The sequence below is a fragment of the Gallinula chloropus genome (genome assembly GCF_964237585.1).
Source record: "Gallinula chloropus genome assembly, chromosome: 7".
Lineage (NCBI taxonomy): Eukaryota > Metazoa > Chordata > Aves > Gruiformes > Rallidae > Gallinula > Gallinula chloropus.
This window is the reverse complement of record NC_140092.1, coordinates 21,123,554-21,149,119: the sequence shown is the minus strand read 5'-3', so window position 1 is coordinate 21,149,119 and position 25,566 is coordinate 21,123,554. Positions and strand designations below refer to the sequence as shown.

At 37.0% G+C, this 25,566-nt stretch overlaps 1 protein-coding gene across 1 annotated transcript in view; it reads right to left on the bottom strand.

Moving 5' to 3' along the window:
• Positions 1-663: 663 nt before the first annotated feature.
• The window catches only part of PCM1 (pericentriolar material 1), a 40,049-nt gene continuing 15,146 nt past the window's right edge, over positions 664-25,566 (bottom strand). The window contains exons 8-36 of the mRNA XM_084267048.1: positions 24,759-24,942; positions 24,297-24,473; positions 23,447-23,604; positions 23,020-23,234; positions 22,282-22,436; positions 22,070-22,200; positions 21,263-21,390; positions 18,886-19,076; positions 18,298-18,495; positions 17,097-17,319; positions 16,831-16,976; positions 15,726-15,919; positions 14,290-14,479; positions 13,292-13,647; positions 12,870-13,028; positions 10,682-10,854; positions 10,469-10,597; positions 9,796-9,916; positions 9,372-9,509; positions 9,004-9,137; positions 8,532-8,666; positions 8,105-8,302; positions 5,107-5,245; positions 4,218-4,366; positions 3,610-3,685; positions 2,400-2,650; positions 2,071-2,163; positions 1,831-1,954; positions 664-981 (exon numbers count right to left, since the gene is read on the bottom strand). Coding sequence (XP_084123174.1) covers positions 956-981; positions 1,831-1,954; positions 2,071-2,163; positions 2,400-2,650; positions 3,610-3,685; positions 4,218-4,366; positions 5,107-5,245; positions 8,105-8,302; positions 8,532-8,666; positions 9,004-9,137; positions 9,372-9,509; positions 9,796-9,916; positions 10,469-10,597; positions 10,682-10,854; positions 12,870-13,028; positions 13,292-13,647; positions 14,290-14,479; positions 15,726-15,919; positions 16,831-16,976; positions 17,097-17,319; positions 18,298-18,495; positions 18,886-19,076; positions 21,263-21,390; positions 22,070-22,200; positions 22,282-22,436; positions 23,020-23,234; positions 23,447-23,604; positions 24,297-24,473; positions 24,759-24,942 — 4,691 coding nt within the window. The 3' untranslated portion in view covers positions 664-955. The remainder of the gene's footprint in view (positions 982-1,830; positions 1,955-2,070; positions 2,164-2,399; positions 2,651-3,609; positions 3,686-4,217; positions 4,367-5,106; positions 5,246-8,104; positions 8,303-8,531; positions 8,667-9,003; positions 9,138-9,371; positions 9,510-9,795; positions 9,917-10,468; positions 10,598-10,681; positions 10,855-12,869; positions 13,029-13,291; positions 13,648-14,289; positions 14,480-15,725; positions 15,920-16,830; positions 16,977-17,096; positions 17,320-18,297; positions 18,496-18,885; positions 19,077-21,262; positions 21,391-22,069; positions 22,201-22,281; positions 22,437-23,019; positions 23,235-23,446; positions 23,605-24,296; positions 24,474-24,758; positions 24,943-25,566) is intronic.

Here is a 25,566-nt window from a genome sequence, read left to right as displayed (position 1 = left end):
AAGCTATCTTTAGCTCGATGTTACAACTTACTGTATTAGCAGTTTTAATCTGAAAAAGTGCAGAAAACAACAAAAATTTTATCTGCTTTTCTACCTTTGCTACAAGACTCCATTAGATGCAGACTTCAAAAAAACCCCAGTTAAACCTTAACTTTAATTGTATTTTCATCAATGTCTTCCTTTCCACTTAAAAACTCTTTAGAAAGTCTAATACTTTAGGAATGAATTCTATGCACTTTCAGTGGCAGCATTTTTAAGTGTTACTAAAATTTGCAGACAGGTTTGTCCTTTTGCACATTGAAAGTGCAAAGCAGAAAACGCAGAGAAACACAGATGCTTCTGCAGTTAACTACAAAACCAGGATATTCACTTCACCTCAAGTAAATGTGCTGACTGAAATGAATTCCACAGGCCATGAACAGGAACTTCCACAGACCAGCTCTACTCTAGGGTATAAAGGCAGAATGTAGGTATGTATGGTGTCTATGCCTCCTATTTGCAGAAGAGTTTCTTGTCCCAGGAAAGTTAGCAGTGGCTCTCCAAAGAGGAGTAACAAGCTGCTGCAAAAGCATGACAACACTTAGAAGTCAGTTAACTTCCTACAGCAAACTCTGCAAACTGTTTTGTAAGCCAGAGGCAAATTTTTCAAAGGACAAATTTACAGACAAGTCCAAACTTTATTTAAAACTACAATTTTGAACAAGTTTAAAATGACTAAACAAGTCACAATAAAAAATAAAAAATATTAAGACGGAAAAAGAACGGTGCAGCAAAGCTGAATAGAAGATGATTCAGTTCCAGCTGTTCCAACTGCCCCAGGCAGAAGTTAACATACCTATTCTAAGAGGCAGCGCATCAAAAATTGTACATTTTTATACACTTCTGGGAAATTAGTGCTGATCTTCCATATGCATTTGTATAGATGGAGTTTATAAATGCAGGTATCTTCAGGTTCTCAAGCACTCTGAGCTCCAAAAGTTTCTGTAAAATGAGAGCATATTTATTATTGTCTAACAGCTACAAAGCATCAAACACCTCTCTTGACCACATTTTAACTCCTTTTAAGTATCCACTAAAGCACCTTAATGAAGTATTTCCTCACTTTTTTTTCCACAGACATTTTGAGCTATGGTTTATTTGAACAGTATCCCTCCCCTACACAAAGGAAGGCTGACTTATTTGCTAGCTATCAGCTTTGTGTGGCACAGCAGTCTTAGCCACTGTTCCCACACCAGGCACACGTGTCACTTCACCACACTGACAGGACAGAGTTCTGCAGCACCACAGAACAGCGATGGGCAGAAGGAATGGCACACTTTCCTTCACAGTTTGTTCTGGAAAATCCTATGTTGTCACTGCAACTGCATTAAAAAGCATTTTCATCAACTTGTACTGCCTGAGGAATAGGAAATAGCTACACTACTCTAGCAGAAAACTACTACTGTCAGAAAACCCAGTTCATGCACTTATATGTGCAATTACTACACCCTTCACTGGAGAATCACAAGGCCAACAAGAGAACAGAACCCTCTAACACTAACTTGTGTCATAGTCTTAACGTTACATTAAAAACAAATTTCATCTGTGTTACCTTCAAGTTTTTGTAGCTGCAGAAATACTAGTTCATGAAAATGACAAATCTTTATTGCTCTCACACACACTGAAAGCTGCTCCTTTATCATTTTCAAATGTATAATTAAACAAAAAAAGGATATCCTTTCAGCATCTTGATAACTGCTTGCTTCAATCAGTAATAACAAGATATTTAAATTCTAAGCCATTCCAGACTCTTTTCTCAATAGCTGTAGAGGATTTAGAAAAAGTCCTTACCAGGTTCTTTTAAACTTTGGGCATCTCCTACTAACTCTTGATCTTGAGCTCCACCTCCATCCAGTAATTCATCAGACAAACTGTTTGTTTGGGCCTCCGTTGCCATTTTCTTCATTAAATCTGCCTTTGTAACAGATAAATCCAGAATACTGAGTTTTGCTAATTCTTACTGCTGTCAATATAATTAGGACATTTACAGCACACACTTCTGAACCACCCCACAAACAAAATGCAAAATACCTCTGAATATACTGCAAGTTTAAGGGGCAAGTCTTCAACCTTCACAAAATCATCTTCATCAGATTTTTGACTTACATTTCCAGAACCAGCTTCCTGTCAATACAAAGAGTGATATTTAAGAGAATAGCATGACTTGATTTTCACTTCAAAACTAGACCTTTTACTATTGTAATGAAGTACAAATCAAAGTAGTACAAAGTACTAAGTAGTACAAAGAAGTACTGGATCAAATTTGTAGATGAAAACAAGACTTGAAACTAGAAATAAGACTGAAACATAAAAAAAGCTTCTAATTTTCCTTGCATTTATCTTAGCTGAAATATACGCACGTATTCATTCACCAGCACAGGTGACTCCGTATCGGGGCTGCCAGCCATGGAGCTCTCAGAACTTGCAGCAGATTTGTTTCCTACACACGTTGTATCTAGTGTTTGAGTTTCATTTACTGGTAAAGATGAGCTTGATTCTTCTGTTTTCATACTGGCTGTTATAAAGGGTTCCTGGGCACTGACTGCTAAAAGTGGTGTATTCTCCATGACACTGAGATAATGAGGCAAAATTGTAGCTGCATCTTGTTCACCTAAAACCACAAAACTACATTTTAACTAGGCAGGGAAATGGAAAGATTCTGAGCATACAAAAATCTGAAATTGTTATTTTTTAAAATCATGATCCAAAGCAACAAATGAGCAGTGAAAGTGAATTACAGTCTCAGATCAACACAAAGCTAACTGAAATAAGACTTAAATTACTTGTACTTACCTTAAGTGCCAGTGATTATCACAAAGCAGTACCCAACTTAAAAATGTGACTTGATACAGTTAAAAAGAAACCCCACAAAAACCCCAAACCCCCACAGCTTCCAGAACTATATGACCTGTTTAAAATATTCATTCTAGGTATAATGAGATATAACACAGAACAAGAATTCCTTAACATTTTGCCACATTCTTGTGGCAACACAGGATCTACTCAAACACTGTTTTCCGTCTACAAAGAAAAAAAGAGCAAGAATAAAACAGAAAACCACAGGAAAAAGTGGTAGCAGCAGTTAGATTAGAAGTAATGTTCTTACCACCTGGTAGAGATTCTGTCTTTTGACAGTTCTTAATCAGTTAAAACACAGCATTACTATTACAAAAATAAGTATGTAGAATATAAAGTCATTTCAATGGCCAGTAAATGGCAGTAGCAGAGAAAGCAAGTGCTAGAGAAATCTAAACATCAAAATACTGTAATGGACAACTCTGCTACAGTTGGGGGCTGAGGGCTGCAGCAATCAACTGACATTCACACTACTATCAAGCATCAAAATCACATCTGCCTATGTGTCTCTTACCAATACAGACATATCAAGTCACCGGATACAGTTCCATAAAAAACCCAACTGCTCCCCACAAAAATAACCCAGTCCAGTAAATTCTTGCCAATTCCATCATCTTCCTCTTAATCACAAGTGACAGGCACTGCCCATAATTCTCACAGTATGCAAATTCACACACAAGAGTTAATCTCTCAGTCACTGCACACAGGGCCTACCTTTGACATTAAGGGAGTCCTGTTCTGATGACAGAACCTCGCTGCCTTTTGGCTTACTCAATTCTTGGTTTGAAGTCTAATGGGGAAGGTGAAAACAAATTAGTACAAACTATAAATTTACTCTTCCTTGCTAACTAGAAACACACTGTACACTTGCTCCATATTTCTGTTCCTTCTGTAGTTTGAAATCAAGACAGCAAGCTCTACATTCTATTTATCAGCAGTCAACAGCACTTTAAGGAACTATTAACATGTGAGTTTTATCCAAACATTTCATTTTCACTACATTAGTTCTGTAGTTTAAAAAAAATGATGCTTTTTGAAAGTTTGTAATTTCTACTGCAGCTTGACATTTTTTCTCTGTGACAGCAGATTTAAACATTAGTTCTTCTGTGTCCATCTGACCATTCTGACATCAGCTATACCAATAATAAATTCAGGTGAGGAATGCTGTGTTTTGTACATAGGAGCTACTGTCTGCATCACGCTGGTACTGCTCCACTTTCATTAGCATGCAACACTAAGAACTCAGCTACATAACAGATCCACACTGAAAAGCTGTGTGCAGGCTTAGATTTGCTCTGCAATTACAAATACACCAGTGATACCTGTTCAATTTCAGTTGTTGTTTCACTGCTGGCTTGTAGTGATGTTTGCACATCAACAGGTCCTTCCTCAAATTCTATTTCTTCATCTTCATTCTCATCTTCTCCACTGCCATAGTTAGTCAGAGCTTGGGTTTCTGCTTTTGATAAACCTGAAGGCAAAACAATGTAAAACCACCTTCATGTTGGATTGACATATTGACAGAGCTGAAGTCAGGCTGCAAAATCCAAATCCCTTTGGGGAATTTTTTGCAACAACCAATCTTAACTCTTCCTTCAAAAACATTCTTTGAAATTAAGATCCAGTGATGACTTCACTTCCAAAGATCCATCCACTCCACAAAAACTGTATTATAAACAAACATCAATTTGATGGTGCTAAAACATCTGAAGTTATTTATATTCTTCATACAGACTTGTTTAACAAGGGAAACCAAGCAATGAGCAGTTAGTCTAAGATGACAAACAGAACTAAAAATTACTAGGAATAAATAAATGTAAGCTTAAGTACAAGCATATTAAAAAGAATAAAATAATAAATGAAAAACTGCATAAAATTTCAGCAGCTTTCACATAATTCAGGCTAAAGGCTGGGAAGTTTCAAATTTAGCTGAGACAGGACATGCAACTTAACCAATTAATCTGATTCTGACATGTTTTTACAGATTACATACTTTTACTGACTGCAAAGAGGAAAAACTCTAACTGCAATGTTTACCCCTTGACACAATACTGGTAAATATACTACTTGAAAACTTTCACTGGCAAAGGCTAGAAAATCTGTGAGGGAAGGCGTTACACAGCAGTATGACATGCAAATCCTGTTGTAAAATTAGATGGTCAAAACTAAAGTGAAAGCACTGAAGAGTGAGCTATACAAAAAATCACTCACTTATTGCCACTGGACCACCTTCACTTTCCTCATCTTCCTCTTGGTCAGATGCATCAGACCTAATGCCTTCAGGAACTCCATTACCATCATACATTTCTGAGTCTGGCACTTGTTTAACAGTTTCAGTCTCATCCTTGTCCTAGGAAAACAAGTAACACTGTGCACTTTCATGTTTGTTTACCTAAAAATTAAGTTATGGTTTCTGTACGTAGGAGTCACCTGTAATTCTCCAAAATAAAATAAAAAATCTAGAGACTAAAACCTGATGTTTAAGTAGTCCTTACAGCCTTGAAATGAATACTGCAAAGCTACTCCTACTAAAACCTACTAAAAGATCATGCACTGTCCAGACAGAGCTATCAGGACATTGTAAACTGAGTATTTCATTATCTGAAACAGCTCACACTAATCAGCATGCTAGCTTATAAAAAATAAATTACTGAATTTTGAATTGCCATTATCCAGAGGAGGAGACACCTGCATTATTACCTTCACTGACTTCCCTGCTTCTCTTAAATGATCACTAGTAACAACCAGGGATATTCTAACTGCAACTTCTCATTTCTTTAGCAATAGCTACTCAGCAGTTTCCCTGTGGAATGATTTCCTAAATACCCTGACTGAGAAAATTCTGTTCACCCCATATGAACCCAAATTAGAGCCCTGAGTTTGACTCCAAATGTTGAAAGGGCTCTTCTATAATAGAGCAGCTATTACAAGTGATATACAGTTTCCCACTTTCACTTCCAAAGCAGTGTGACAGAAGCTCCAAGCCCTAGAAGAAAGCACTGAGACTATGCCCATACATGCCTACACATATGTTGATGCCCAATTAGGAAAGCATTCAACACTATACTTGGCACATTACCTATATAATTTTTCCTTGGCTGGAAAATCTGAACATTCCAAAAGAAAATATAAAACTTCATATACAACCCCTGTCCTAAACACAATTATTTCAGTGGTTTTCAAAACAAAGTTAAAGAGAAAAGGGAGAAGTTTTGGGCACTGACATTTAATACTCAGAGCACACACAGACTTTGACTCTGAGGGCCTCAAATACCACATGTCCAGACTCAGAACATCTGCCACCTTCTTAAGATGAAAGATAACATAACTTCTTATCCCTAAAAATTAAAATGTTAAATACTAAAAATAGTTAAACTGCCCTTACTATTTAATTCTTAAGTGAATTCTTTGTGCTCTGAGCTGAGAATACAGGCAACAGCTCCAGACCATGGTCACCTTCAGAACAGGTCTTTTTTTTTTTCCCCCTCTTTAAAATACAGAAAATGAACACTAAAAGGAAAAGCAAGATGCTACCCTGAAGCTGCTCAGCAAGTATCATAAATTATTCCATTTCAGTTTTGCAGCATTCAGCATGAATGTTGCACTTTTTAGGACTTCAAATTGTCAGTCCTAAAGCAAAGCTCATTCTACATAAAGGTAACCAACAACGACAGAAAATCATCTTTAATACTATCTTTGTTGACCTGAATGCTCTTTTTGAAAGGCAGCAAGATGTTTTATAAGAAATGCATCAGACAGGTTTTACACTGGTAATGGCTCTACAGTGAAGGAACAGCTATCCAGGTCATGTTTACTGTATGCATGTAACAACAAAGACATACTGATGAAGGCAGATTTCTGCTAGTCATTTCCCAGACCATCAACTCAAATTTTAAAGAAAAGGAAATTTAAATTTACTTTTTTACTTTTGATAATGTACATCACTGAAAATAATAGAAAGAAGATACACCCCATGATGATTAATAAATTTATAAACACTAGAAAACTGGCTGTTTACAGATACTGGATTTATGTAACAGAAAACAGTAAGATTAAGTGATCTGTGAAATTATCTGAGGAATAAAAACAGTTGAGAAGCATAAACATACTTTGTCCTCATCGACATCTTCAGCAGATGAGCAAACATCCACCTGGAGACCTTTTTTTGCCTAGAAGAAACACAAACTGTCTTCAATTCTAAACTGAAATAACTTTGAAATACTGAACCAAACTAGGGTCTCATGAAAGCCTGGCTGAAATGCCAGTCCCACATGAACCGCTATCTCAAAACAGCAGTGAGCCACAGACTTCTATACTACAAGAGAGATTAACACAGACGTCTTCAAAATTTTAGGAGCTGCAAAGCACCACAAAAAACTATGTTAACCCTTTTTATTTAAACATGGGATAATTCTCCCATCTGTGGTTGAATCATATTTAACAGAGAATTAGATATACAAGCTCTGGTCAAGACAGAGATGTGCTTTTCAGTGTGGAATCTAAAACCAGTTAGTGCACTGGATTCAAGGCAGCCACACAATCAAGCAAGATCAGATGTGCCTGCAACAGGATCCCAGGGTTGAAAGCTAAGATAAGACCATATAGAGATAATTGTGCAGGTCTCTACAAAGTAACCTAATTCTCAGTCTTCCAGGAGAGGAGAGAAAATACCATAGATTGGGTCCTGCTTTCCTGGGTGTGGCTAAACATCTCCCTGCCGATGAGAAACAGTGAGGGAATTTTCTTTTGCTTTGGTTGCACACAGTTTTTGCTTTACCTCAGCTCACAAGTTTTCTCACTTTTACCCTACTGATTCTCTCCCTCATCCCACTGGCAGGCTGTGTAGTGCTTAGATGCCTGCTGAGGATAAACCACAACTACTTAATGGCCCCAGATGTTAATAGTATGTCCACACTTGACTATTCGTTCTTATGTGCACATATAACCATTAAAAGACATTTCCTCTGAATTGCCAACAGAGTCTATGCAACTAATTATCTGTAACAGACTCCAGTCTGTTACATCTCCCTTACTGACAAACACCAGTTCCTGCTTCTACACAAGTAATACTGTGACTAAACCAGCCCTAGTTTGTTAAAAAAAATAATATATGTAACACATGAACTAAGGTACTCAAAGTAGTTTAGGAAATACAGGTATTGAGAAAACTCAGAAAAGGTACATGTTTCAAAAATATAATAAAACAAACCTCTTTAGCATAAGACTGGATCACTTCAGTAGCCTCCATTTTTCTTTTACATCTCTGCTTTACAGAAATACTGTTGTTGTCCAGGTCTTGCATGAGTTTAAAAAAGGCTAATTCATTAAATAACACTTCAGAAATCTCCACAAGAAGATCCTCCCCACAATCTTTTAATTTCCTGCCAGCAAATTTTGCCAGTGAATCCTGTGAAGAGAAATAATAGTTTTTGAAACAGGCTTTCAAATGTCAAAGGGTATTTGTCATGTTCCTAATAACTCAAAATTAGATATATAGCAACTCACATGTATTAGTATGGTTTAGCACCTTAAACAGATTTTAAGCACATAATTCAACTTGAGGGAAGCTGGTTTGTGTGTTGCTTATTAATCAAAGTTGTAACAGTATTGCAAAACAACACTGAACAACTACTAACCTGAAGTATACTGCCAAGCTGCTTATGAAAGAACTTCACAAATTCTTTACTTTCATCGTTTTGTTGTGTAAGAGTCAAGACCATACGTCTCACTGATGTCAGTAATTGAGAAGAGCAGACTTCATCCATGTGTTCCTGAACAAGTATCAGAGTGAGCTTAGTTACCACTTAAAAAAATAAAAATGAAATAATAAATTTAAGTAATAAAAAAGAAGTATCTATTCTTGATGTCAAGCCCACTAGCCCTATGCAATATAAAAACTTCACCACTTCTTTCTCGAATTAAAAACTTTACAGAACCTCTCTCTTGGAATAGTTAATTCTTACTTCAACCTCAGCAAGGTCTGTAACTTCACATATTACTGGGAGCTGTTGCTAAGATGCAAATTATCCATTTTGTTTAATATTCTAGGCAATTACCCCAGTCCTTTTCCTATTCCCCTAATTCACACATTATCAGTAGAAGTTTCACCTTCAGGAAAGGAATGACCTCCTTCATAATTGCTTTAATCTGCCGATCAAGCTGCTGCGTATCTATACGAGGACATGGAACAGCAGAAACTTCACTGGACTGTGGCACAGGAAGACATTCAGTGGTACTTGGACCTCAATTTGAAGAAAGAGTTATTCAGCATTACTATTAAAGAAACAACAATTTCAAACCCACGTATTTTCCTTTAAAAAAACCCAAATCATATACACGAAAGTGGGTAAAAATCCCTTGAGACTTTGCAAAGTTTTCAATATAAATGAAGAGGAAAGCAAGTCAGCCAATTAAAAGATCCTTGATTCTTAAAATCATTTTCTAAAACTAAACAGAATACGTATATATGTGCATACCTTCTAATTTAGCAGCAGAAGCACCCTGAAAATTACTAGAGCAGCCCTCAGAGTCAAGGGTACTTTCAGCTTCAATTTTCACACGCTCATATTCCCTCATCCTAGCCAAAGCTTGATCTAAGTGAATCACTGTGTTGCCTATATTTAGAATAAAAACACTTTTTAATCTAAATAAAAAAAATTCAATTGATAGACAAGTAAACAAGCCACAAGTTTTGAAATCTACATATAACCATAGCTGAGTTATAGATTTTACTACACACTTTGATCAAAGTGTTTCACAAGTAGCTAATTTCTCCAAGTGTTGTTTTACAAAACATGGTTACATACTAAAAATCAAAGAATAGCATACTATGCAGGACTAGACAATGGCAGGCATTCTAGGGGGGGATGCTCACAATGCTGTAAACTACATCATCCTTACCAAGGTCATCAGTGGCAAAGGGTTCAAAATTTGAAGACGTAGACATAGTACTCCCATTGTCTGCATCAACTTGTTCACAATCTTGACAGGCTTCTGTAGGAAAGTTCTTGCCAAATGTCTCCTAAAGAAAACCCATGGAAGAGCTGAACACAAAGCAGGAATGTGCTATCCCCTCACAGATGTGCCAACGTATCATCAATTCTTTTCAGCCACATGCTGTGGTTCCCCAGGCTGCCTGACTGGGGAACAACCTTACTTTCCAGATATAAATTGATCAGGTGATTCTACCATGTTTGTTTCAAATACTTCACCAATAAAATATATAAGAATCTGTACAGAGACATCAGTGCTTTCTTAAATACAAAAATAGCAAAAAAAACCCCACTGGGAATCTTGTGATCAGTACTTGCCCTAACCTTATGAGGGGATTTGGGCTCTTTTTGAATTTTCTGCTTCGTACCTTATCCGAGATCTATTCCTCCCCCATTTACAGCATCAAGAATCCTACTACGTTTAATCCCTTTTGCATTAAGATTTTCTTGAATTTATTTGTTTGGAAAAGACTCTGTAGCTATTGAATTGCTAGTATGAATATTTCAGTACACAAGCATGCACAGAAATTGGAAGATAGGAAATGGTGACAGCAAACTAGCTTCTAAACTTGAAAACTTACATCATCTGTAGAGGCAAGGCTTTCACTGGGAGTGAGTTCAGAATTTGATGCCACCCACACTGCAGAATTCATTGGTTTTGTGCACTTCCCATTTTCATTGTTCTCAGACAAATGTCTGGTCACTATATCCTGGAAAAGGTAGCAAATCGGTACTGTAAAACAGGATCTAAGATTTGTTTGATTCACATAAAAGATCAAAGATTTTGTGCATACCTGCAAAGCATATAGAGCCCTTTGCCTCAGGTAATCTGTGTTTAGCAGCTGAAGCTCATGGAAAAGTTCAATAAGAAAGTGGGGACGAGACTCATTTTGAGAAATAAGTGTTGCCACTTCAGAATAAATTGTGTCTCGTAAAGCTTCAAACATAGAGAGATCACTACCAGTTTCTGTAGGAAAGAAATTTACTCGTTAAGTCCTTGACATGCATCCAGTGCAAGAAAACTGCTTACTGGGTAATGCAATTTACAGGTACAAAACCAATCTCTCACTCATTGTAGATTCCATTATATAGCTGCTTTCTTAAAGCTTATTCATTTCCTGAAGGGCAGCAAGGATTTAAAACATTCTGAAATAAAACTTTATGCAATCCTTCATATAGGAAATAAAGAGAAAGCATTCATGGGAATAGTTTTCTTTATCGTTCTGAACACTGCCTTTAGAAAGTATTCTTCATTAAAGAAAATATGGCACAATGTTACTTACAACAGCTATTTAACAGGGAGAATAGTTTTAAGATATGTCAAATGACATACATAAACTTGAGAACTTTTGCTGATACTAGTCCATGCTTTGCAGCCTAAGCAAACATTAAGAAAGGTCTAGAATGAATTCAAGAAAGTCACTCCTTCCCACTCCTCCCACACAAGCAGAAATCCCACCATCTCATACATGTCTAATATCAGTTCTGAGGCTCACATAAACCCTCTTACCCTTATGCTCTACTGCATATGTATGAGAAGACAATGTGTTCCCTAGTAAGTCTCCCATTCCTTTGAAAATTAAGGATTATACTTGTATCACAACAGTTATGACATATGTATTTTGGCAAGTGTTGAATGGAAAAAAGTTAAATTTGGAAAACTCAGCTTGGTTTAACAGATGCATATTTGTTAGTATTCAAGTTAATGAAGTTATTAGCAATACAGCAAATGTTACTGTGCAATTTGATTATCTGCAAATAGTTTGCCAGTATTTTTAAGCATAAAGGCAAGCTTTTTGTACCTTTAATAAGCCACTAGAAATCGCTTCCCTATTCCATTAATAAAATGTAATAGCAGCTTTTAAACACACAAAGTGTCTACTAAAGTAAGGTTCTTCTTGTAGTATCTACCTGCATATCTCCCACTTCTCATTAACACATTCTCCACAATTATAATTCCAAGTAATTTCTATCACTGCCTTTCATGCAAATTTCAAGTAACTTCGCTTGCCTTGTTTACCAGAGAAGGTGCTGCAATAGTACTGGATGTGAACATCTGCTAAACAGTCTGAGTTAGGGGACCAAAGGTAAGAGAAAAAAAATAAATAATAGGACATTGTTGAAGCTAAGCAGTGAATGCATTACCTGGCGCTTCAGTGCATGCATTTCTGTTAGACTGCTGCAGAATTCTCCTAGCATGCGCTGTAGGAAAGTGGGGATAGACAGTGATAAACACAAAAATGTGCACCAGAAATAAAGACAGGGTCTATACAAAACAGCAGGAGGAAGACTGTTTAGCCATCCAAACCACAACAGAGCTGCTTATTGTGACAACTTGACTGGTAAAGGTTTATTACATAGACCAATAAACAGCGCTTAGTGTGGACACAGCTACACTGACAAAGCTGTATGTCGTGCTACAATGACTAAAATTTCTGCATCTTTCAAACAAAACAAAGGTACTGGCAGGACCTAAAAAGACACAGAAGAGAGTATTTTTGTGATCTAGATACAAGAAAAGCAGTGCAGGTGGCAAAAATGTAAGGGTTTATGTGATGTTATAAGACTTAATTGAATGGTATTTGATAGAGCACTTTAAAGCATGAGCAGAAAGAAAACATGTATGCAGTACAGGATGGAGTTCAAATGCTAAACAGTCTCAGCTGTTGTGCAGTTACTTCCCATAAAAACACCAACAAATGGGTGACATTTTTGGTTGCCTAGGTTTTTCTTTCAGTGACAGATTTGTTTCTCAAGTATTTTAATCAAGGAAACACTGCAGATCAATCAGTACCCACTTTTATTTTAAACACACTTTGGTGTTTACAGCACCCTTAGAAATGAAAAAGCAAAACCTACATGCTCAATACACAGTACTGTGATGTCATAACATACTGCTTTTAAGCAATACAATAGCAACAAAGTATGGAGGTCCTTTACTCTGAGAAGTTCTCAAGATTACTGCCACTCAGAAAAGAATACCTGAAGACATTTCTGTAGATCTACTGTATTTAATTATCTTTTCCAGTTGTTCCCGATTCCTTTTGCTGAACACCTTTCCATGAACAACCTCTTCAGAGTGTCTGCTTTTACTGCTCTTGCAGGGTTCACACGCACTAGAAGCACTTGCACTTTCATAACCTAATGGGATGGGATAAGATAATAGGTTATCAAACGGTTTATTACTTTAAAAAGATCGTTCAAGGGCAATTTCAAAGATGCAAACATCAATTACGTTTCCTAGCAAAATGTTTTTCTCTGTACACTGAAGCCATGCAGTAGCACTAAATCCTCAGCAACTGCACCAGTACTACACATGCTAGTACCATCCCTCTCTCCTCACTCTGCCTTTTACTAAAGCACACCTTTTCACAACTCGTACTTAAGATTCATTTAGAACCTACCAGTATTTTTAATTCTGCCTTTTAGCTGAGAAGAACTCTTCCTCTTATTCTTTGATTTGGGGGTTTTATCTTTTGATGCCAAGCTTGCTTGTGCTGATGCTTTTCTAGATTTAAATGTCTTTGTCACAGTAGTTGGGTCTACCGGATCAGGCATGCTACTAAAACTCTCCAAAGACTCTTCATCAAACTCTCTTCTTCTGCTCATATCAGACTGATTTTTATGACCAGAACCAATGTTTTGTACTGGAACAGCAAAACCTCCTTTCAGCTGAGACTGATCAGCTTTTTTCATTTCGTGGCTATCGTTAAGCCAAGTTGATCTTTTTTCCATTTCCTCTTCAGGTTGCCTGTAACTCCTTCTGCCAGAATGAAAAAGAGAAAAAGGTTGTCAGCAGTGTATCATAACCTACTCTCACAGATAGGAACAGGGTGTATTACTAAGGAAATAGGTTTATCCATAATTCAAGTTATCTGCCCAGTTACTTAGCCATCCACTGAACACTTAAAAAAAAGCCAGTGTGAACTCTTCCATATGGAAAATGGAAGACATTTGAAGAAATTCACATTTATCACCATTTCCAACCTGAATATACTGAGGCAGATATTGCTGTGCTCACGTAATACTATAGGAGAAAACAATTCTTAAAATAAAATTCATTGCAATCCACTGTAGCACAAAAAATCAGCAATCTCTGAAATTATATGCTCTAGTTATTCAAGCAGCTCCATTTGAAAAAAAACACGGAGATGAAAGCTTCCTTCACTTACAAAATGTATCACAAAGCCATTCTAACACTATATCTGATCTTAAAATACTCATGCAATGGAACATTAGTTAATATACAGAAAAGCAGCACACTTCACTGAAAAAGTAACCCCCCACCAGCAAATGCAAATTGCAAAAGTAAAGCTCATCTTGCAATTCTATTATAATAAACTCCCTAAAAGAATAACAAATTCTCAGAAGCCCCAGAAAAGGGAAGAGAGACATTAAATACCTTTGTTTATCTGCTCCATTAGAGGAACTGCTTTCAAAAGGTTTGGGGAATGCCATATACTCAGGTTTCACAGAAGCATTATGATCTAGAGGATGTTGCTGCTGCTGCTGCTGCTGCTCACTGCTGTGTGGTGAAACATTGTGTGCAAAATCTCCAAAACCAGAAGGGAACACTGGATTATAGTTAATACCTACAAAGTAAAGAAGAGTTAAAAACCACTTATTTATCTGTGGGACAAATTCATAGAATTATAGAATCACAGAACAGGTTTAGTTGGAAGGGACCATCTAGTTCCAACCTCCTGCCATAAGCAGGGACACCCTCCACTAGACCAGGTTGCCCAAAGCCAATGAGACATATGAGATATATTGTGTGGCAACATAAAACTGTGAAGCAAAATACAGCAGGGAAGTAAGCAAAAATGGGTTTTCTCCTTGAAGTACTGCAATGATCAGAATTTATCTTAAATGCAAGTTTCAATCGTTAGAGGACATACTATATGCCACTACAATCCCACCAGCAGAGAGATGAATGTACTTCAGGAAATCTTAATAAAGAGCTCTTCCAAGATAAGGTAAAAATAACATCAGTTCCAAGACCGCAGAGCTCTGTCTGGATAAATGCTTCATCAATACTTTAACAGCCATCAAACTGAAATTCCAATGGTACAAGTATTCATAGGGCCAAAGACATCATGAACTTGTCATACTTTTTTAACTTTAAAATCCTTATAGTCGTCGGTAATTGCACATTCTTCTATGCAAGTATAATTAAAATCTGTCCTTAAACAGAAAAAACCCTACAGAATCTGAAAGCTACAATCCAAGTTTGTGTCTATTTCCTGGTTTCCTGCAAAGGCTGAAATGTATTAAGACAACTTTAACAGATTTTAATGATTCTGTAAAATACCTAATTTTTTCTCCATTTCAAATTCAACAATAAAAGTAGATTTGGTAAAAATATTAAGAACACTGTATCCAAGTCAATAGTTACTCTATACCTCTAATGGGAACAAAAATTAGTAACAGTCCATTTACTGGCATTTCAAACTAAAATGAGTGCTGGAAGTTCTACAGGTAAGAAAAATACTTACTAAGTGCTACCTTAAAATTTGAGGATTCACTTAGAATATTAAGTGAATGCTGCAAGTATGTAAAAGCTTCAAACATTTTGTCCCCATTTAAAACTTAACTTTAGGAAGTAGGTGTTTTCAACTATGACCAACTTCAGTATGAAAAGCAAGGCTTTCTCAGTAAGAAGTCAATATATACAATTGTTCAGCAATAAAACTTAAAGTTCTGCTAGGATAATATGGGCAATCAAGTACTGTTGAAGACCATTTCAACATAAAGGAAGAGACTCACGAGTTTTAGCAAGTTCACATTAAGATTTCAAATCTTTGCAATTGTTATTACTCTTTACACCCATAGTAATACCTGGAGCAAAGGAAGAAAAATTAGTAAATCCTGGTACATTAAACAGGTTCACAGGTTGTGGAGGAAAGCTGAATGGACAGAACACAGGAGACGGAGGTGGTGGAGCACTACTGCCTCTCTCCTTTCTTGATGGCTTCTCTTGAGACTGTTGTTCTTCTTGCTGACGCATAAGATCATTTAACATTTGTTTCAACCTTGGAGACAAAAATATGCACTTAGGGAAAAGCAAAAAAGAATGCTAATGGAAAGCAAGTAGTTTGTGATTCATATTATTTTCACCTACCCCATGTAAGATGCATACAGAACTGTTCCATTTAACTAGCATAAAGAAAAATCAAGAGAAAACCCAACTTCTATTTCATCTTCAGTGACAAGACAGGAATGGTTTTGAAATCCAACTGCTCTGCATTAGTGGTCGTGTTTACAAGAATTAAACATAATTGCAAGAACAACAAAAATTTGACTGCATACTAAAAAATAAGCAGACTAAAAAGCAAACAAATAGAAAAATACAAAAATACAAAATATTTGCAGAAGGCCAGTAACTCTATACTAAATACAAACCAGAAATTAATTTAATTCATTACACGAGCCTGAACTCTTGTCTAATGAATTAAAATGACTATTACAACTTTTTTTTTAAAAAAAAAAGATCAGAAGGTAAAAGTTGTACATTCAAGTGGAGCATAAGAAGGAAGGATAAGTTCTGGCAACTCTAAGGAAGGACAAAAAGCTTTTTCACCACCTTTCCATAAATGTTAGGATCCAGAAACTTGCCAGTGGTCCAGCAAAGACTACTGATGTAAAAGCATGTTCAAGGAAAGCAAGTCTCAACCAAAAAAGCCAAAGATACCACAACAGATTTTTGGAAAGATACCATATTTTGGTTCTCTTCCCTAATAACATTACTCAAAAAAAACCATATCTACGGCGTTAAAGCAGTGGTGAAAAAACCCAACTAAAAAAGGTATATACGATTTCAAAAGCTTGTAATCAACTCAGAAGATCAACAGTCCCATATTTAACCATTATCTGTAACCTTCCACTCACTTCCACACTGAAGCATTTCAAATTCCACAGTGAAACACTAACATGGCCAACAAACCTTTGGACGTTATTCTGCTGCCAAATCAGTTGAGTGTAACACTGGTTTAACTGATGCATAATAAGATGTACTTGAGAAGATGCAACATTATTGGGCATCATACTATAAGGGCCTGTAAGCAAAGTCTGCAGAAGACAAGAGAGGGTCTGTGGAAAGAAAACACACAACAGTGACAAAACTACCAAACCCAGAATTATTACTGGAAAGATGTAAAGAAAAAAAACAGTCCAAGAAAGAACAGCAAAGTATCTGCGCTTCATATCTACCTGTTGATCCTGCATCAAAGTTTGACAAATGCTGACACTAAATTCGTGCTGTTTCTTCAGCTGATTGATCTGCTCTTGCCATTGTTCCTTTTCTTCCACATAGGAAAGTTCAGACATCCACCTAAGGTTTTCCTGTCGTCGCATACTTATGTTTTGCTGTTGCCTTGCCTTAGACAATGGACGATGATTCCCTTCTGCTGAAAGAGGACAGCAATTTTTCCACCTGGGTAGGGGAAAAAAAAAAGAGGACAAAAGCTGCCATTTCAAACAATGTCTTCTAATGATACCTCCATTATTCAATTTATGTTTCAGTTGTACATCAACAAACTCACTTGGGCAGAGGCCATTTCAGCATGCCAGCTAATCACCCATGCCATTTTGTCAGTCCAACTTTATCCGAAACAAATGGAAAAATAACATCCATCCAACTGACTATCACTGCCAAAGAGAGTTCCTAAGGATGTTTCTGGATCTTGTTTTTAGTAACATCCACTACTGATATACAATATGTATTCAGATTAGAAGAGAAACCACCAACATGAAACAGCAAGAATTAAAGAGGCCCAGCTCCTGACTAGAAGGCCACTACTTAACATTATTTTGGTATCAAAAGCAGAGGAAATAAATTGACCAGATATACATTACTTTTAACATGGTGTTTTCATATAGTCATACAAAGCTTATCAAGGAAGCCAATCAGGTAAACAAGAATTTGAAATATTCAAGTTAATTAAGAAATCTAGTTCATTAAATCAAGTTAATTAAGAGACTGTTTCCAAAACTGCAAAAGCCAACACTCTGAAAGCAAAAATTTCAGTTAGTTTAATTATCTGAACCACTTTTTTTGAAGAGGCTGATAATTATCATGGCAAAAGTTTTATACCGGTTATCTTTTAACCTGATTAAAACAACATGGAAATGTAAGGAGTTACTGCAATGCAACTGGAAAGCTCAATGGCAGACATTGAATATGACTGAAAACAGAAAAAACAATTGAATTAGTTATACACATTGCAGCTACAGAGACTCAGACAAGAAAGCACCACTGTACACAGCTCCCTAGCAAACTGAAAGAAATTGCAGCTTGCTGTAACGAGGATGCCTTGTGGTTAATGCGATGCTTCTACTGCATAGTGGTTTAACCCCAGCCAGCAACTAATCCCTACACAGTTTTGTCAGAGCAGCAAGTAATCCTACTAACCTATCCTTATTTTCTTTTATAAAATATTCATTTTCTGGTATGTTGTTATTAGGATAAACAGATAAACTGTCATTCAAGCTTGACGCATCTTCTTCCTCCTCTTCTGCCTGAGCAACTCCATCAGAGAGATATCCATCTTCATCTCCCTCCTCTTCATCCAGTGCACACTGGGTAGAACCTCCCCAGGTAGCCATTGTCCTAGTGAACCACAAAAGAAGGAAAAAGAGGAGAGAGAGGGGGGAAAAAAAAGGGAGATGAGTTTTGGGGAAGAGGAGTTGTAGTCTGTAACAAAGTATTACAACAATCTGTTGACAACTACAAGTATATCTTCAGTTAATCAAGCTTCACCAAACATCTCACCAATGCAAAGCAAAACTAGTATTCTTGTGATACTGGAACAGTTACATAAAATTACTTACTGTTTTGGAAAATCACTACTTTATTATTGTTACAAAGTCACTTCAGATAGTTGAGAAATTAATTTACTGCTCTGTTGTATCATCACATTCAGTGCTCAGGTGAAAACAGGTAACTGCCCCAAGACCGACATCTCGCTAAACAAAAGTGCCCACTAACACACCGACTTACTTTTCAGTCCTGCTCTGCTGTGGAGTGTGCTGAGCTTCTGATCCTTCACTTTTAACAGATGCAGCAACAGTAGATATTGTTTCTACAAGCTCTCTCCTCCTCTGATACTCAGCCATTAAAGCTTCAAGCTGCTTTCTTCGCTGTCGCAATTCTTCTCTTAAAATCTCATGTCTTCTCATTTCAGACCACAACTGTTTACAGTAAAACAAAAGACATTAGAATGTAAACAAAAGAAACACAATTTAAAGTGTATTGAAATTCTAATATTTAATACAATATTGGTACCCTTTTGTTCAGGCATTAAACTAACTGAAGCCATACCACAGAAAGCTGCAAAATACATCCAGTATTTCCTATTCATGCCTAATAGGCAAAATCTAAGGTGGTAATTAAACATTATAGGACAAAATTTTTAAGAAGAAATGGCATATTTTACTCAACACTGCTTTTATCACATAATTTATGCAGCTAGCTGGCTTTAAGTAGCATGACAGACTACCCTCTGGAGAAACCTGAACACTGTGCTGAGTACTACTTTAATAAAGTAGAGGATACAACAAAAAGATTTTCTGCAACCTGCAGAAACTTTAAGTTGCAGTGTTTGCTTGCACAAGGCTTAGAGGAAGCCGTGACTTACAGAGAAGAGCACGTAAAGGGAAAGGTACATGTAGAAAGAAATCCTTACTTACCTTAAATTACATACAGTGAAAGCATAAATAGCAAGGTGCTTTTACAAACACACAAACAGCATAACAAAACAGTGTGATATACAACAACAATCATGTAAGGGAACTTGACTGAAAAACACTGGCTCAAGAGAAACAGGCAAGTGACATGTTATTTGAGTCTGAAAGCAAGTGAACTACCTGTTAGCACTGGAGGTAAGTTTTCCAGCAAAAATCCATACAGGTGAGAATTAATATCCCAAGCTCTTTGTTGATGTTAGCAACAGCATCAGCATGTTCATTTTAGTAAGTTTATTTATAGCAGGGAGAATTCAGTCAGAATTCCGGGGTGGGAGTTCGGGAGTTTCCTTTGCCAAGGAAATACTGGGAAAGCAGAGTGACCTGACAGCTCTCACAGCAGAGGCTGACATGGCCAGGCCAATAGAGACCACTCTCACACCCCTAAAAGAAGCCTCAGGGAGGCAATGCTGCCCACCAAGCACAGGGAGGGGTAATCAGCACATGTGTGTTACCCACAGCGTGCTGCAGGGCTGCTGCGGCAGGGCACTGAAGTTCTGACAGATCTAGAAGCGAGGGGGTGCTCATTCTAACTGACCCTCAAGGCAGAATGGTGAGCACTTGACACTGAGCAAAGACTGGAGCTCTGGAAGGGAGGTATGCACCCTCCGTCCCAGAGATGATCAATGCCTCCACCCAAACAGAGCTCCTGAGGGGAGACATGGCTGGGTAGTCCTCAGGCTGTGGGAAGGGTGTAGGCTTTCTCATGGAGTTGAGGTGGGTGGCAATCTAGTCTGCACAGAGTGTGCCCAGGTGGAAGACCTCCTGCAACAGGTGACAGAGCTTCCAGAGGCCATCAAAAGGTTGCGTAGTGTCAGGGACTCAAAACCGGAGATAAATAGCTGGACTCGAGTGTGACCTGCACTGAATCCACAGTCAGAGCTGTGTCACAGTGGTGAGAAATAGCAAGTGGCCAGGACAAGGACCACAAAGACACCTCCCTCAGAGCCAGAGGTGCCACTCTAAGGTCCCTTCCAACCAAAACCATTCTGTGCTTCCATAATTTTATTTCGCAAAAAGAGACAGGTTGTCCTATAACGTTTATTTGTAAGATGCCAAAGTTCTGAAATTTTCAGATAAGGAAAATTTGGCTCTTAATACCTCTTAGTACAGGCATTGCTCAATCAGCCCCACCTAAACTGTTAAAACACAATTTACAAGAAAGCCAACACAAGTCACAGAGAAAGGTATCTTTGATATTTGTTTCAGATGCCTAGTCTAGCCAGCAAACACTTAACACATATTCCTCCCATCCCTACAAATGTTAGCTTTCATAAAGACCAGGTAATATCCAGATCATTAGGCCATGAATTTTTGGGGATAAGGGGAAGGAAGATGTGTAAAATATAAACTAAGTTTCAAATATCGAAATATTTTCTTCATCCATACTTTTCTTCATGGATGACTTGCCTGTGGCACGCACTGTTAAATATTCACAGTGCGAATTCAAAATTCACTCAACTTCCACATTAATATTTGACAAAGGGGAAACAAAGAAGTTACACAGACTTTGTAAAAACTGCTACTCCTCTTCTCCCCATACTTTAACTTGGACACATAAAGATGTAACAAAGTTACTTAGAACTTTTTTCCTTTTTAAACCTTTAAGTCACAGAAAGCCAAGTATGAAATACCTCATTGCCCACTGGTACAGATTCATCAAATTCAAGTAAAGGCTTTCCAGCTGTGTTACACTCGTTCATGGCTGGAGTTGAGGTTGCTGGTGAAGTCTGCCTATTTGCAGGGCAGTTACCCAGGCCAGCTGACAACTGAAAGAGAAAGCAAAATGGCAAATTAGAGTAGAGTAGCTTCCCAGAACTTACCTGCTGTTAAAACCCATCACACTACAGGCTATAGGAGACAGAAGAATCAGTACTTAGTGAAAAGGGATTTTTCAAATCAAGGCTAAATACTTCTTTCAGAACTTAGCTAGGTATCAGTAACACTTACTTTTATGTAATGAGTGTTTCTGAATGCTGTAAGTACATTGGTAATTTACTGCTTATTTCATTAAAAAAATACTTTCATCTTCAGAGTATGAAGAACACTACAGCACTTTGCATTTAAGTTTGAACACAACAAAGCAATGATCATGCTTGTGAGACACAATATTGTTTCAAAATACCAGACACTGCAAATGCTTACTAAGAGGAGTTAAGATGCAATGACTAGCAGGTATGGACAGACAAATTTCAGGATAAGAGTAAGACAGAAAGTTCTCTGTCCTTGAAGACTTGATATAGTAATCACTGGGCAAGAACCTATGATGGAATGAGGTAGCCAGAGGTATTTCCTAGGCTTAGAAGCCAGCTGCTTACAGTATGAAAGTATTATGAATTCTAAGTTTTGTTCTAATTACAGTAAAATAAAATAATATGGTGCAAGTAGTATTTTATGTTTTGTTGCTCAACAGCGTAAGAAAGCAAAGAAATATATTCTACCCACTTGAAGGTCAGGACATGCCTTCTGCAACACTTGAATTTTTTCTTGAATTTCGATCAGTTTTCTTTTTTCTTCTTGTAACTGCTTCAGCTCCCGTTGCTGCTGAAGTTTAGCTTCATAAAACTTCTCTCTGCATAAATAAGTTAGCCACATATTACTCAGAAAGAAGTTGCCTAAAGTATGATTCTGCTATCCTTTGCCAAAGGTGTACCTTGCTTTTTCATTCAATGATACATCTTTTTGTAACTTGTTAGCACTGGCTCGGACATTGTTTGGTTGTTGCTTTGTCTCTTCCATCTCACCCAAAAACAAGTCACCAACATTAGATGCATTTGCAAGTGCTGCTTGAGGTTCTGGATCGTCATCCTGAAAGGAAGTCAGAAAGACAATTAGGCTACTTTCAAACTGATACACAAAATGTAACAAGTTTAGTCTGTCAAAATAATTTTTCAATACTAAAAAGTCTGAATAAGCTTTATCTTTAGTTCAGATCATAAATTGAGAAGCCATCATCTTCACAGCATGATGACTACGATAAGTTAGAAAGAATTAATGTTAGAAAGCTCATGCTGCTGAAACTACTATAAATGCAAGATAGCTTGTCTCATTCTGGAACCATAAACCACTTGGACTGTATTTTATGCATACAGCCAAGTACATTGTTTATTGACACGTCTGTGTGTTTCTAAGGAGGAGGTAAAAAGTGGAACAGAAGGTTAAGCATTAAGGCCCTCCTGTCAGGTTAACATCCCCCAAGAAAATCAGAGATTTGAACTTCAGAACCATCAGCCTTGACATCAGAAAAGTCTAGCAGTATCTCTTCTTCCAGCCCTGAAATGAGCATTTATAATGTTATACTAAGCACAGTGTTTTTCCCGATGAAAAGTTACATATCACATGAAATAATCCATGTTACACTTTTGTACACAGATTTATATTAAAAAAGTACCTGCACCATAGCAGCAAGGTTTTGTAACTGTCGAAGTTTCTGCTTTGCAGCTATAAGTCTATTGATCTTCTGCTCAAACTCAGCATCTGCAGCAGCGTCACCCAGGCTGCTTCTGTGACTAGACATGGAATCTTCACTACCTCTATCTTCTTCCACTTCATCATCTTCAGCTTGGGGTAGGTCTATGTCTTTGTCATCCTCCTTATTATGACAGTCTGTTGGCAGGGAGAGGAAGAAACAAAGCAGTACCAATGATGGTGTATTATTAAACATGAAGTCCGCTGTAATTACTTAACATTAGAAAAACATCAGCTTAACGATTAGACTTGGATATTTTGCTCATCAAGTAAGTTTTTCCCAAACTATGTGCAGCTATCAGAATTGTTTGCCCTCAGACTTAAAATCATTAAAAGATTTCAAAACATACCTAGAGCAGAAGACATTTTTAGAGTCCTTATATTAGCAGCAGATCGGTTATTTATTTCACAGTCTGTATTAAGATGTCTTCCATCTCTGTTGTTAGTTCCACACTGCACATTTGTGTTGCTATTTATTTCACTCCAACTACAGATTCCTTGAGGGTTTCTAGGGTAAAATACATTACCTCACGTCAACTTTTTAAGAATGGATATGAATGGAATTTTATTTCAGACATTTTATTAACTTTTATAGGAATGTGTCTACACCTTTTTAAAATAAAAAACAATCCCAAATAAAATTGGTTCAGACATTCAGAATTTTTCAATATCCATCTGATAGCTTAAAAAAATAATCAGAAGCAGCTATGATTTATCCCCTTCTACACCTACAATGTAAGAGGCTTTCAAGGTATACAAAGGCTGTATTATAAAAGCTTTATATGATTCATAGCTAAATTAGTGTTCCTTTCTGTATAGTGACGATCTTTGATGCACAGTTGCCCTGTTAAGACTATAGCTCTAAACATCTCTGAACTAAATTTTTGTTCCAGTTCTCTAGTCAAGGCCTGTTAACCTTCTACTGGAATTCTATACACATAATTCAGTCCTTAAACCTGAAGGAGTTACAGATTTTTCGCATATATGGATTTTCTAAATGTTCTATAGTTGCTATGGAAATAAGTTACCAAGGACATGATTATTAGCAAGTCTTCTGTATAAGAAAGCAACTTAAAATTTTTTGAAAGTTAATGTAATCACAGAATTAAAATACTTCTGGTTGCCTCAAATAACGTATTGCTTCAGGAAGCCTGTAACAACTTAGCTACAAAGACTGAGGATGACAAAAATTATGACAACCTAATATTTGTAACTGGCTGTGGATTCTCATGTTCAGATTCACTTTCTGATTCTTCTGTTTCTTCCTCTTCCTTAGTGTTTTCATTCACAGCATCTGTCATCATATCAGATGTTTGCTCATAGTAGTGAACTAACTCGCGTAGCTCATTCAGCCTTTTACGAACTTCATTTAGCTTCCTGAGGAGAAATAAAAATAAGCTATGTGTTTTATTCAAATCTATGTAGAGTTTAGAAGTGTAAAATAAATTTTCAATTCTTGGAGTTTACTGCAATTTTCCTAGCTGTAAGAACCTTCTGCTTGAAGCTCTCAACTCATTTAACCACCTGGAACCATTTACTAAATAGTCTGTAACATTAAGGAGATTAAAGTATGAAACAGTTTCTTGACACAGAACTTTTTACATAAGTAATACTGAAAGTCACTAAAGCACCTAATGAAAAAAAAAACCAAAAAAAATTTACTGAAGCTTTTCTGTTGGATTTAGATTGTCATCCTCTTCACTCTCATTCTGAGAAACCAATGAGTCAGGAAGATAGGGAGCAGATTCGCCATTGACAACAGTTACTATGCCTGCAGGACCAGAAGCAGCTGAAGTTGTACTTCTTTGATCAATACTTCTTTGAGGAGAACCTGAAGCAGAAAAAACTAAAGAAAAAAGAAATATAGCTCATCAGAACAACTTAAAAAAGGAACCTGCTTAACAATCATATTGAAACATAACTACAGAGAATATTACCAACATACAGAACAGCAGTTAGTAACTTTTTTCTTAGAACACAAAATTTTGTCTTCAGATTGATGGCATGAAATGCTAATAGGCACAGAGTAATAAGTAGCTTTTGGAAACATGACTTCTGTCCTTTAAGCTTTATTGCATGTTGGGAAAAATTCCTTGACCAACAGGGTGTTATCAAGCACTGAAACAGGCAACCCAGGAAAATGTTTGAGTCACCATCCCTGGAAGTATTCAAAAGATGTGTAGATGTGGTGCTTAGGGACATGGTTTAGTGGTGGACTTGGAAGTGCTACATTAAGTTCATAGCGTCCAACCATTAAAGGTCTTTTCTAACATAAATGATTCTATGATTATTCAACTACACAGGTGGAAGCTTTCGTGCTATGAATCCACCCAAGAGTTTATTTACAGCTGAATTGCTTTTTTTGAAATTCAGCTTCCAACATGATGAAAATAAAAACCCTATTTTTTTTCCTCTGCTAAGTTCGTTCTTTCTTATGTTGCAGAACATAAATTTGAAGCTTGCTTTTCCC